This window comes from Procambarus clarkii, chromosome 9 (genome assembly GCF_040958095.1).
Source record: "Procambarus clarkii isolate CNS0578487 chromosome 9, FALCON_Pclarkii_2.0, whole genome shotgun sequence".
NCBI lineage: Eukaryota > Metazoa > Arthropoda > Malacostraca > Decapoda > Cambaridae > Procambarus > Procambarus clarkii.
Genome location: NC_091158.1, coordinates 6,007,883 through 6,021,552, shown reverse-complemented (window position 1 = coordinate 6,021,552; position 13,670 = coordinate 6,007,883). Strand labels below are relative to the sequence as shown.

The 13,670-nt window shown below is 47.3% G+C and overlaps 1 protein-coding gene across 1 annotated transcript; it reads right to left on the bottom strand.

The window, feature by feature from the left end:
- Positions 1–263: 263 nt before the first annotated feature.
- Positions 264–1,850, bottom strand: LOC138362773 (uncharacterized). The gene has a single exon (XM_069321329.1). The coding sequence runs from the start codon at positions 1,848–1,850 to the stop codon at positions 264–266; it is 1,587 nt and encodes a 528-aa protein (XP_069177430.1).
- Between the last annotated feature and the right edge of the window lie 11,820 nt (positions 1,851–13,670).

Below are 13,670 nucleotides of genomic sequence, written 5' to 3'. Positions count from 1 at the left end.
GGAGTAACCTTCCTGTCACCGGCCTGCCCTCGTGGGGAGGTTGGGGAGTAACCTTCCTGTCACCGGCCTGCCCTCGTGGGGAGGTTGGGGAGTAACCTTCCTGTCACCGGCCTGCCCTCGTGGGGAGGTTGGGGAGTAACCTTCCTGTCACCGGCCTGCCCTCGTGGGGAGGTTGGGAAGTAACCTTCCTGTCACCGGCCTGCCCTTGGCCCTCCTCTTTGGGGGCGGTAACAAAAATGTAGAGGCACAGACTAAGTGAAAAATTAGAAATGGGAAATATAGTAATAGTTATGGTAGGAGGCGGGTCCAGGCGGGTCCCTATCATAACTGTTGCCCATAGTTATGGTAGGAGGCGGGTCCCTATCATAACTGTTGCCCATAGTTATGGTAGCAGGCGGGTCCCTATCATAACTGTTGCCCATAGTTATGGTAGGAGGCGGGTCCCTATCATAACTGTTGCCCATAGTTATGGTAGGAGGCGGGTCCCTATCATAACTGTTGCCCATAGTTATGGTAGGAGGCGGGTCCCTATTATAACTGTTGCCCATAGTTATGGTAGGAGGCGGGTCCCTATCATAACTGTTGCCCATAGTTATGGTAGCAGGCGGGTCCCTATCATAACTGTTGCCCATAGTTATGGTAGGAGGCGGGTCCCTATCATAACTGTTGCCCATAGTTATGGTAGCAGGCGGGTCCCTATCATAACTGTTGCCCATCGTTATGGTAGCAGGCGGGTCCCTATCATAACTGTTGCCCATAGTTATGGTAGGAGGCGGGTCCCTATCATAACTGTTGCCCATAGTTATGGTAGCAGGCGGGTCCCTATCATAACTGTTGCCCATAGTTATGGTAGGAGGCGGGTCCCTATTATAACTGTTGCCCATAGTTATGGTAGCAGGCGGGTCCCTATCATAACTGTTGCCCATCGTTATGGTAGCAGGCGGGTCCCTATCATAACTGTTGCCCATAGTTATGGTAGGAGGCGGGTCCCTATCATAACTGTTGCCCATAGTTATGGTAGGAGGCGGGTCCCTATCATAACTGTTGCCCATAGTTATGGTAGCAGGCGGGTCCCTATCATAACTGTTGCCCATCGTTATGGTAGCAGGCGGGTCCCTATCATAACTGTTGCCCATAGTTATGGTAGGAGGCGGGTCCCTATTATAACTGTTGCCCATAGTTATGGTAGGAGGCGGGTCCCTATCATAACTGTTGCCCATAGTTATGGTAGCAGGCGGGTCCCTATCATAACTGTTGCACATAGTTATGGTAGGAGGCGGGTCCCTATCATAACTGTTGCCCATAGTTATGGTAGCAGGCGGGTCCCTATCATAACTGTTGCCCATAGTTATGGTAGGAGGCGGGTCCCTATCATAACTGTTGCCCATAGTTATGGTAGGAGGCGGGTCCCTATCATAACTGTTGCCCATAGTTATGGTAGCAGGCGGGTCCCTATCATAACTGTTGCCCATAGTTATGGTAGCAGGCGGGTCCCTATCATAACTGTTGCCCATAGTTATGGTAGGAGGCGGGTCCCTATCATAACTGTTGCCCATAGTTATGGTAGGAGGCGGGTCCCTATCATAACTGTTGCCCATAGTTATGGTAGCAGGCGGGTCCCTATCATAACTGTTGCCCATAGTTATGGTAGCAGGCGGGTCCCTATCATAACTGTTGCCCATAGTTATGGTAGGAGGCGGGTCCCTATCATAACTGTTGCCCATAGTTATGGTAGGAGGCGGGTCCCTATCATAACTGTTGCCCATAGTTATGGTAGGAGGCGGGTCCCTATCATAACTGTTGCCCATAGTTATGGTAGGAGGCGGGTCCCTATCATAACTGTTGCCCATCAAGACAATCTTGTCATTGTCTTGCTGGCGCGATGTATATGTACGAGTACAGTATATATAACATTAATAGTTGTTACTAGCGTCAAAAGATTGTTATTTGTTTAGCTAAACGAACTAGAGGGTTCAGCTCCTGAACCGATTATGTGCCTCTGTAACCCTTTACACCACCGCCAACGGGATAGGTATGGGGTGCATAATAAAGAAAGAAATTGAAATTGACGCGATGTGTGTGGACAGCTAAGCTAAGCTTGTTCTTTCTTGTCAGGGAGCTGTGTGAAGTTCTTCACGTGTATTTCAACATATATGGATGTCTATACATGAATACTGTGTAGCATTCACATACAAACTATATCTTCCTAGTATTGGGTCCTCCAACATTTGGATGGTGTTCCACACCCTGATGGCTTGGTGCTGTAGTCAGATGTGTTGTGGTTGTGTTCAGGAGTTCCTGGAGCTCCTGGATTGTCTAGTCATGTGGTGGACGGTGTTTCGCTGCTCTCCTTAGCGCCTTATTTTGCACTGCTTGTAGTTTTTGCATGTTAGTTTTCTTTAAGGTGTGTAGTGGTACTGGGGGATACTCTGGATGCAGCCGGACCAGAGTCGCAGTAAGTGAAGCTGTGTGATCTGGCTAAGGCTTCGGAATCTCTTCAGTTTTTTTTTAAAGCTCTTTTTTTTGCTTTGTTTAATCTGCCCTTTACGTGAATTTTTATACCTGTATTATTGATCTTGAGTCCTAATATTCTGCCTACATCTGCAGATTGGAGAGGACGGTTGTCAAGGATAATGGGGTCTGGGTTTCTTTCTGTAATGTGAACTATCTGGAACTTTTGTTTATTTGTGCTTATTTTCCATTTTTTCAAAGTCGTTTATGAATTCAGTTGCTGCCTTGGTCTTGTTGGTCAGTAGCGACTGTGATGGTCCAGGTTGGGTTATTATTTGAGTGACATCATCAGCGTATGTGACCACCTGCCCCGATCCTAACTCCATGTTGGGGTTGGGGCAGGGCAGATGCATACATGTCGAAAAGCTTGGGTGAAAGTCAGCTTCTTTGTGGTACTCCACATTTCAGTTCGATTATGTCACCCAAGTAGTAAGCGATATTAGGCCTAGCTGTTCTGTTCTCTGTAAAGCTGCAGAACGCGGCAGTAAATCTGTGGAAGTTCCGATATATTTTTGTCGATATTGCATTAGCTATATGCTCGTAGATCAGATCTATAGCTGCATGGGGCCCTCGGCGGTGTTTAAACCCATGTTGTCTGGTGTTATACTGTTCTTCCTCTAACATAGATTTCTCGGATTAATCATTTTTCGAGTATTATGCCCGGTACTTTAAGAAGGCGGATTGGTTTGTATTTTTCAGCTTGGGTTGGGGATTTTCCTGGCTTGGAATGTTGATAGTTTTATTTATTCAGCTATTGACATGTTCCTGCAATCTCTAATCCCCCGTAACCGGCCTGTCTTCGGCCCGGTTACCCCCCCCCTCTCCCCGGTAACAGTTCAGCGCTTGGCAACTTCCTCCCCCTCCTCCCCTCCCCCTCTCCCCCCCTCCCCCTCTCCCCCCCTCCCCCTCTCCCCCCTCCCCCTCTCCCCCCTCCCCCTCTCCCGCCCTCCCCCTCTCCCCCCCTCCCCCACTCCCCCCCTCCCCCACTCCCCCCCTCCCCCACTCCCCCCCTCCCCCTCTCCCCCCCTCCCCCTCTCCCCCCCTCCCCCTCTCCCCCCTCCCCCTCTCCCCCCCTCCCCCTCTCCCCCCTCCCCCTCTCCCCCCCTCCCCCTCTCCCCCCCTCCCCCTCTCCCCCCTCCCCCTCTCCCCCCTCCCCCTCTCCCCCCCTCCCCCTCTCCCCCCTCCCCCTCTCCCCCCTCCCCCTCCCCCCCTCCCCCTCCCCCTCTCCCCCCTCCCCCTCTCCCCCCCCCCCTCCCCCTCTCCCCTCTCCCCCCTCCCCCTCTCCCCCCCTCCCCCTCCCCCCCCCTCTCCCCCCCTCCCCCTCCCCCCTCCCCCTCCTCTCCCCCCTCCTCTCCCCCCTCCTCTCCCCATCGTCACCGGTCTGCCCCTGGCCCCCAATCACTTGACAACCGATAACTGTATAAGTTGGGTGCCCAGTTCCGTCAACCCGAACGCATCTATACATTCCAACCTCAGCGGTAGCCAGTGCTAGTAACGTTTCCCTAGGTACTGGGACGGATCACACAGGGTTTCGAACACTGTTGACTTGCAGTTTTACCCGCGCGTCGTCCGCCAGCAGTTGCCAATCCTTCCACAAGAACCAGATTTTAATTTACTGTCGTAATTTATCGGCTTCGCTTTGAAATTCATTGAATTTGAGTAACTTTGTGGAGTGAAAGTAGAGTTAGCTTTGGGGACTGTGAATATTTTTGGGGGGCCATTTTAAGCTCGTTGGGAAATGGAGGGTTTGAATTCAGTAGCAACGGGACAGAGCGAACAGGACCAATGTGCACCGCGCTGCTTCTAGTCTTAAAGTGGCAATTACCCATCATTAATTATTCCAGCCAGGGTTGTCAAGAGTACAGAAGCTGCCTCCGCTAGCTTTTTTACTGGATTTTTCCCCCCCTCATTATGTTGGGTACCTTACAGCTTGCTGAGGAAGCCTCGCTTTGTGTTCACAATGTTGTGCTGTGTTCATTTTTGTATTTGGATTTTTCTTACATATTTTGATATGTATGGATATGTTTGTGGTTGTTTGTGGCTTCTTCCCCCCCCCCCCAGGTGAGCCATAGAGATATTAGAAAACTTTTTTAAGTGTCTGAGTAGTTAACAAATGGAATGCATTAGGAAGTGATGTGGTGGAGGCTGACTCCATACACAGTTTCAAATGTAGATATGATAGAGCCTGATAGGCTCAGGAACCTGTACACCGGTTGATTGACAGTTCAGTGGCGGGGCCAAAGAGCCGAAATTCAACCCCCGCAAGCACAACTAGGTGAGTACACACACACACACACACACACACAGGGGGAAGTGTGTGTGTGTGTGTGTTCACCTAATTTTTCTAACCTAATTGTGCTTCCGGGGGGTTGAGCTTCCACTTTTTGATCCCGCTTCTTAGTAATCTTAACTGGTGTACAGGTTCCCGAGCCTATTGGGCTCTATCATTCCTACATTTAAATCCGTGTATAAAGTCTGTCTCCACCGTATCACTTCCTACCGCATTTCATTTGTTATCAACTCACACTGAAAAAGTTCTGTCTGTGCCTCATTTGGGTAAAAAAAAAATTAACTGTGTCCTTTTGTTCGTATTTCGTCCACGGTAAATACCTTGTCTGTTTGTACCCTGTAAACTTGTGGGTGGTAATCATCTCGCCTAACTCGTCTCTCTCACAGTGAGGCGGGTTTTAATTCTAATTGCCGTTCTTCGTAACTCGTACCTCTCTGCTCGGGGACTAGAATAGTGGCATACCTCTGAACTTTCTCAAATCCGTCAGGTGTTTGACTATATTAGGACCACAGTCAGGAGCCGTATACTCAGGATGGGTTTGACGCGTGGGATGCAGGGTTCTAGGTCAGAATTGCATTTTACCTTTGTAAATGCACATTAATCACAGTGTAAAATAAAATAATACCTCGAACACTGACCCCTTCCAAGTGCTATATATTCGTAATGGCTTGGCGCTTTCCCCCTGATTATTCCCTCCAAAGTTGGAGGCCAAATGATGAAGTAGGTTTATGTAGGACAGACGTAATTCTATATATTCATGTACATATTCATGTTAGATTAGCATTTTAAAAGCACTACAATTGCCTTCTGTGGTTGATTGTTCAATAAATCACTGAACTGTATGTTTGGCAGATATCTAACCCTGTCTATGGAGGACAGAAGAAAATGTATATATGCTGGTTAGCATTGTAAATGTGTGGCCACGTCTGCGGTAGAAAATACAAATTTAGCTAAAGGCATTTGTTGTGTTGGCCAACGTATCATTTGCTGCTGCTGATTTCCATATGATATATGCTTCTAGGGGGACAGGGCCGGTGTGGTATCAACCCCTACATCTTTCTCTCTACCTGATTATTTAAGGAGTTTATCCCAGTTGGTAACGTGTCTGGTCTTCTGCTCCCTACATCTGGTTTCATTAATTTACACTTGAGTTAAACTCCAGTGGCCATTTGTTGGACAATTCTTTCAACTTATCCAGGTCATCGTGCAGTTTCTCATTCGTTTCTCTCTCGTTAGGTAAAGTTTAGCTGGTTTGTCATTGCCTCTCATTCTTGTGAGTCCCTCAACATATTGACTTAGAAAAGTTCTCGTTGCCACGTCCATTAGTTTAGCTCTCCATGTACCTGTACTTCAATGTGGTTCTCTTGTCTCCCAGTCTATCTTTCCATGGTTGCAATCATCCATGAGTAGCAGTCAGGATCCATTGCTGCAAATGACAGAAGCTGCTCTCTTATTATGTTAATAATTAACATGTTTCTATCATATCTCTGGATCTTATTTAGTTGGCGTGGTATATTACTACTACAATTATCTTCGGTCCTTCCATTGTTACAGCACCTGTAATGTAGTCTGAACTCTTCTCAGACCGGGATAGCCATCGCTTTCAAATTTCAGTCCTCTCTTGTAAGCAGAGCCGCCGCCGCCACTCTTCTTCCTTACCTCTCCTTCCTCACCACATAAGTGCTGCAGAAACACTGCATTTGTTACGATGCCTGGCAGGTTTTGTTTCTATGAGTGCTATTCCGTCTGGGTTTTCGTGTGGTCTTTTCGTCAGTTCACTTGCTTTATTTGTAATCCCTTCTGTGTTTGAGTACATTACCTTGCTCATTTTCTGCCCACAGTCACGCTTCCCTTTGACGGCTATTTCACTATGTAGAAAGTTGTTCTGTGGGCTGAGTTAATTGGGTAGGTCGATTAATTGGAACAGGATCCATGAAGTAGTTAGCAGGGGTTTGGTGGGTGGTGGGGGGTTGGGTTTAGGGACGCCAAGGGAAATTGGGGATGGGAGAGCTGTGGGAACAGAGGGCTTTGGGAAGGAAGGTTTCTGTGTGGGTGGAAGTATTAATCTGTGTTGGAGGGGGGGGTTAGTTTAGCTAAAGTGTTACATCAGATGCGTTTCTGGGTCATAGCAATGTGTGTGGGGGGGGGAAGGAGGGTAGACCGGAGTGCCAACTTATAAGGTTTTAGTAAACGGGTTTCGCCCAATAAAAAGCAGTGTTGAATATGCTGGAATTAAAGCGTTAGTGGTTTTATTATGAGTTATTGCCTATTTTGTTCGCAGTTACTCGCGTTGGTGGAGGATTTGGCTCCGGCGCCTGTCCCGCCTCATTTTATCTTTGGGTAAAGTGCAATATCACCCGACCCTTTGTATCACGCCCACCTACACCATGACTGGAGTTAGTCCCCACTCGCGCTCCTCTTCGTCTGTATTGGAACTGGATAAACACTTCCCCGTGTGTGGGGGGGGGGGAGGGGGTTCATCTGAACTCTCAGCTTCCCCCAACTGGTGTAATACCGGGAGTGGGGGGGGGGAGAATATGGAAGGAAACGATTGGAGGATGTAGAAATTGAAATAAGTTTATTGAGGTAAAATACACACAAAGGGATGAGGTAGGTCAAGCTATTCTCACCCCGTTCAGTACATCGTGTTAATACATACATAGACACACATCACAAACATTAAACATATTACCAAACATTCTGAGAGATAAACATATACATTTCCTCAGGATGTAGAAAGAGTAAAGATATAAACAGCATAGAAGGTGGAGCAAGGGAGGAGAGAGATGGAAGGAGTGGGAGAGAAACAAGCTGCCGCCATCCAGTATGGTCCGGACTTTGTGGATGGTCTTTCAGTGAGGTTAAACTACTAACCCCGTTACTGAGAACACCTGTCTCAATGTCATCCAAAGGAAGAATTAAGATAAATCAGTTCTTCCAACTCGGCCATCAAATTAACATTAGGCCATCATATAGACACAAAAAGTGTTGACATTTATTAAACAAAAGTTATTTCATTTATAATAAATCAAAATTAACCACAGGAGCTTTGAGTCACTGTCAATAACCAGTCAATCCTACACGGCTGAAAACTAGATCTCACATGAAAATATATTTTACACAAGTCATTACCACACAACCAAACTTACCCGGGTTGTTGTTGTTGTTTTAGATTCAGCTACTCAGAACAAAAGTTGCAAGTAGCACGGGCTATGGTGAGCCCTTGGTGGACTTACCTGGCACAGGAGCGGGGCAAGTAGCACGGGCTATGGTGAGCCCTTGGTGGACTTACCTGGCACAGGAGCGGGGCAAGTAGCACGGGCTATGGTGAGCCCTTGGTGGACTTACCTGGCACAGGAGCGGGGCAAGTAGCACGGGCTATGGTGAGCCCTTGGTGGACTTACCTGGCACAGGAGCGGGGCAAGTAGCACGGGCTATGGTGAGCCCTTGGTGGACTTACCTGGCACAGGAGCGGGGCAAGTAGCACGGGCTATGGTGAGCCCTTGGTGGACTTACCTGGCACAGGAGCGGGGCAAGTAGCACGGGCTATGGTGAGCCCTTGGTGGACTTACCTGGCACAGGAGCGGGCCGGTCTTCCCCTCACCCGGGATTTAAAGAGGGAATTCCGTGGAGTGTGTGATTACGGGCTATTCATGCCCGTGCCACCTCTTGGGTGGCTTAATCTTTATCAATCAATCGAGTGTCTGGCCCAGGCCTTGACAAAGCCTGGAGGTTCCTCGCTTCTCACTGGAGAGACTTGTCTGAAGTTGGCTCAATCTGGGATCTGAATCACTTACACTTTCTACGGATATTTAAATGAAATTATGAAACTAATCTCTGGATACAATTGACCTGAGGCAATCACGTATACAGATTGGAAACGAAGGCTTGCTGGCCTGTTGGCTGTTATCATGGGTTATCTTGAGATGATTTCGGGGCTTTTTAGTGTCCCCGCGGCCCGGTCCTCGACCAGGCCTCGACCAGGCCTCCACCCCCAGGAAGCAGCCCTTGACAACTGACTAACACCCAGGTACCTATTTTTACTGCTAGGTAACAGGGTCATAAGATGAAAGAAACTCTGCCCATTGTTTCTCGCCGGCGCCCGGGATCGAACCCGGGACCACAGGATCACAAGTGCAATGTGCTGTCCGCTTGGCCGACCGGCTCTCTCGTGGGTAGGGAACTAGTGCACGCCACGAGGATGTTTCTGACCTCATGACCTGACCTTGACTACTTGACTGTTGACACAGCTGCCGGTGATGCGTAAGATGTGACGTCACAAGATGTCGCTCATCTCGATTGTGCCAACGTCGCCGTACTTAATGAATATGTATATCTATACAAGCCCTACATGGCCCTTACACTGATCTGTTCATATGCTGTGAACAGTCGGTCTGTGCATGCTGTTTCTGCCTTGTATACCGTCACGAGGCATCTTGTATGCTGTGGAGGAAGTCAAGGAGAGCACACACACACACACACACACACACACACACACACACACACACACACACACACACACACACACAGTGTAATTGAGTGTGGATTTGTGCATTTTCATGCCACTTTTGACTCCAGTATGTCAACGTACCGAGACGTCATAACCAGCACACACTCAGGAAAGCACAAGTGCGAAGTAGCCCACAAGGGCCGACAGTGGCGACAACACCGGCGAGCACACCAACCAAAGACTGATTGATAAGGATTAAGCCACCCAAAAGGTGGCACGGGCATGAATAGCACGTAAGTGATGGCCCTTTTGAGCCATCACCAGTATCAATAGATGATACTGGAGATCTGTGGAGGTGCGGTTGCACCCTGCGTGACGGGAGATGTCTCCCGTGCCAACCAAAGCTTGATGGTACAATAATGTAAGCAGATAGCTTAGCACGGATCTTCACTTACGGGTTATTCATGCCCGTGCCACCTCTTGGGTGGCTTAATCCTTATCAATCAATCAATCAATCAATCGCGGATCTTCACGACCCGTCTTAACGGCCATCCATTGTTAAGGAACCATCACTCCGCAACTAGGGTCTTTCCTTTAAACGTTCACTCCAAATAGTTGTTAAATTTGTAAGTAAGATATACACAGTGTCAAAATGAAACCTGTAAAACGTTTCAGATTAAAATATAATTCTATAATTATGAAATTGTTCGTAGCTGACTGGCCGAAGGTGAAAGTGAGGTGGGCTTCGTGGCGAGAGCGACGCGTTCTCTACAAATAATACATCGTATTTTGACGTAAAAAACCCCAACGTCTAAAGATAATGTACATTATATAAAATATATATATATATATATATATATAAATGTAAATATATAATGTAAATATAATGACAGCGGCTCACTATATTGACAGGCTATTACGTTTCCTGTTCGTGTGCATCGGGTAAGTTAGGTTAGGTGCCGGCAAATTGGTACACCATTCGTGTGAGATGACAACTGGAGAGGACGGGCTGGTGAGAGAGTGTGGTGGCAGACGAGGAGTCACAATAACGTGGCTGAAAAATGTTGACCAAACCATACACTAGAAAGTGAAGGGACGACGACGTTTCGGTCTGTCCTGGACCATTCTCAAGTCACAATCGACTTGTGACTTATTCCCCTGGGAGTCCTTCATGCTGGTTGTGAGTATGACTTGAAGTAGGTAGTCACACTCACCGGTCTAGTGACTCTTTATATTGTAAATGACAGTTGAAAGGATAAGAGTAAGATTATTCATGTGGTCAGCAATGCGTGACTTTCCTCTCAATAAGACAGGTCAACACAGGGGAGACATGATAACCACCTACAAAATTCTCAGGGGAATTGACAGGGTGGACAAAGACAAACTCTTCAGCACGGGTGGGACACGAACAAGGGGACACAGGTGGAAACTTAGTACCCAGATGAGCCACAGAGACGTTAGAAAGAATTTTTTCAGTGTCAGTAGTTAATGGAATGCATTAGGCAGTGATGTGGTGGAGGCTGACTCCATACACAGTTTCAAATGTAGATATGATAGAGCCCAGTAGGCTCAGGAATCTGTACACCAGTTGATTGACAGTTGAGAGGCGGGACCAAAGAGCCAAAGCTCAACCCCCTCAAGCACAATTAGGTGAGTACATAGGCCTGCAGCAGCATGGCCGGAGTGGAATTGTCATCTTGTTGCAAGTAGACTTTTTTGTTAGCCAGGCCTTAATGGAGATACATTAGTACACACAGCAACCACTAACTTGGTAATGCAGCAATACTCAACAGCATTTGTAAACGATTTAACTTTCAAGAAATAAAGACAAAATAAAAAAAATCTATTTAGTAAATTATCTGGTGAAAGTGAGTTTCTAACAAGGCTTCAGTATCGTGCTTGTTTTGTTTATATCGGCTCAAGATTTCGGTCATCGAGCGTTCTCGTACAACCAAGCAAGTTGATCAAATAATACATAATGACATGTATTAAGCCAGTTCCGTCGAGGGGGCCACAATAGGGTATTGAATCATCGCATTTGGTTCACAACTGATTGAGAGAGGATTGTGTGTGATCATTGGCTCGCTAAGACGAGACGAAGTCCGCCGCTGAGAACTCGCTTGGACGCCATGATGTCTTGGTGTGAGCCCTTACCTTGTCGTCAGGTGATGTTGACACTCTGCTCGTCCACTCACATGGTACACCTGGATAAATCCACCCACCCACGAGATACACACGTGGATACATCCACACACCCACGAGATATACACGTGGATACATCCACCCCCCCACGAGATACACACCAAGATACATCCGGTTAGAGTAAAATATGAATTCACTATCATTGTCGAAAATCTAACAGCAGAAAGTGAATTATTGAACCGCTTATTAAGGAGACGCTGGCTACTAAGCAGTAAATAAACTTTACATTGGCCAGCTTTTTGCGCGAGTGTCAGAACTAGGTATTAGTCCCCCGGCGCCACAGGCACCGTGGACACTTGAACCAGGGAGAAAATCATTAACATTCACGAGAAAGTATTTCTCCTGGTAAATTATCGTGTGCTTGCCATCTGAGCTAACACACAAGGCTCCCTCACGGGCTTGGCGTTTCGTCTTTATCAACTCTGTTGTCTCCTAACACCATAGTACCCGGCTAAGACTAGGTACTCCTACAGAGGGGGCAGGGGGCTAGATCTGCAACAGTAGGACCGGCAACAATGCCGGGATTGCAGTGGACGCAGCTGTTGCAGTGCCGATGGTAGTCCACTGCAAATTAATGGTTTATTCCAGTGAATAAGATAATTACGTTTCATCTGCCAGCCCTCACGACACTTGGCCTCGGGTACTTGTTTAATGACTGGTCAGAGATGGGGGGGGGGTAGTTTTGATGGGGGAGGTTGGGGGTAGCTGGTAGGGAGGGGGTGGTAGGGAAAATGGAAGGAAGCGGGGGGGGGGGGGAGGCGAGGACGGAAATGGAGACAAAGGATGGAAGATGAGCAAAAGCAGCAAGATAAAGGTTGATGGGATAGTGAATAGGGAATATGGGTAACAAGCGAGGAGGATGGGGACTTAAGAAGTGAGGTCGGGGACATTTGAGGAGGTGGAGGGTGCAGGGAACCAGGCAAGGTGACGCCGAGTAACTCCAGGCTACGGCCTTATGACATGGCTGCTTCATAAAGTTTCTAGAAGAGTTTGACGTGAATGGAATAAATAAATCATTGACAATTGCTCACAAGCTGCGTGTCCAAACACTTCTATACACTTGTTATACAGATATGGGGACGTTTACAACGGCGCCCACAGTATGGAATATATACAGAAAGGACCCATACACACTTTCAAATGTTGAAATGGCAGAGCATGAACAACTAAAGAGTTATATAAATTGAGTGTTGAAAGGCAGGTCCCAAGAACTCAAGCTCAACTATGCTTAACCAGCCGGGTATGTACGCACCAAAGCGCGCGCGCGCGCCCACGCACACAAGCGCACGCACGGAACTGATAAACCCACAGGCGCGCGCTAACTCGCACGCGCTAAGGAAGTACGCCCACCGTAACTATGGATCCATACTAGTTCGGTTGTCATCCCTGAACCAATTTGCGAATATATCACACCACACGGGCTCACCATATACCGTGCTACTTCCAACTTTTGTTCGGAGTAGCTGAATCTATAACAACACACCACACATGGTCTCTGATAATTCCTAAGTGTAGTTAATTGGTCCATAGTTTGACTCTTACCATAGTAAGTGCTAGTGGAAACTATCCCTTCAACCACATAATGGCAATGACAGAAACATTCATAAAACTGCATTCGAGAATACAGGGTGAAGTAGCAGCTCGTGGTCCCATCCGCAATATGACTTCAAATTGAGGTAACCAATCAATGCACACCCAAGTCTTGGTCAGCCAGTGCTAGAGTATTCAGCACGCGCATGGAACCCGCACCATGTCAAAAGATCGTGCCAGATATAAGGGAGCTGCAATGAGAGGATAATTATAGAGCAGCCTCACAATATAACAATAATATTAAAGACTTTAAATGTTTATGGAAGAGTGAAAGAGTCTATTAATAATAAGTGATGGTATTTAGCAATCTGGAGGTGTCCGATTGTTGGTAGTGTGTGTGTGTGTGTAGCAACCCGGCCTTCTAATATAGCTACTCTATATGGAATGTACGAAATATGGACTGTTGTAACTAAACATAGTTCATTATTGTAATTGTAATAGGCATAATCAACAGTGACGACTAACTATATACCTAACATAACTAGGTCTTAGCCCCAAATAAGCAATCCCAGGCTTAAACTCAATCTTAGTTCATGTATTATACTCGGCCTAAAGAAAGTTGGGTCTGCTTGTTGCTTTCTTATTTGGACCTAATACAAAATTCATAATCCGAAACGTGGAATTTGA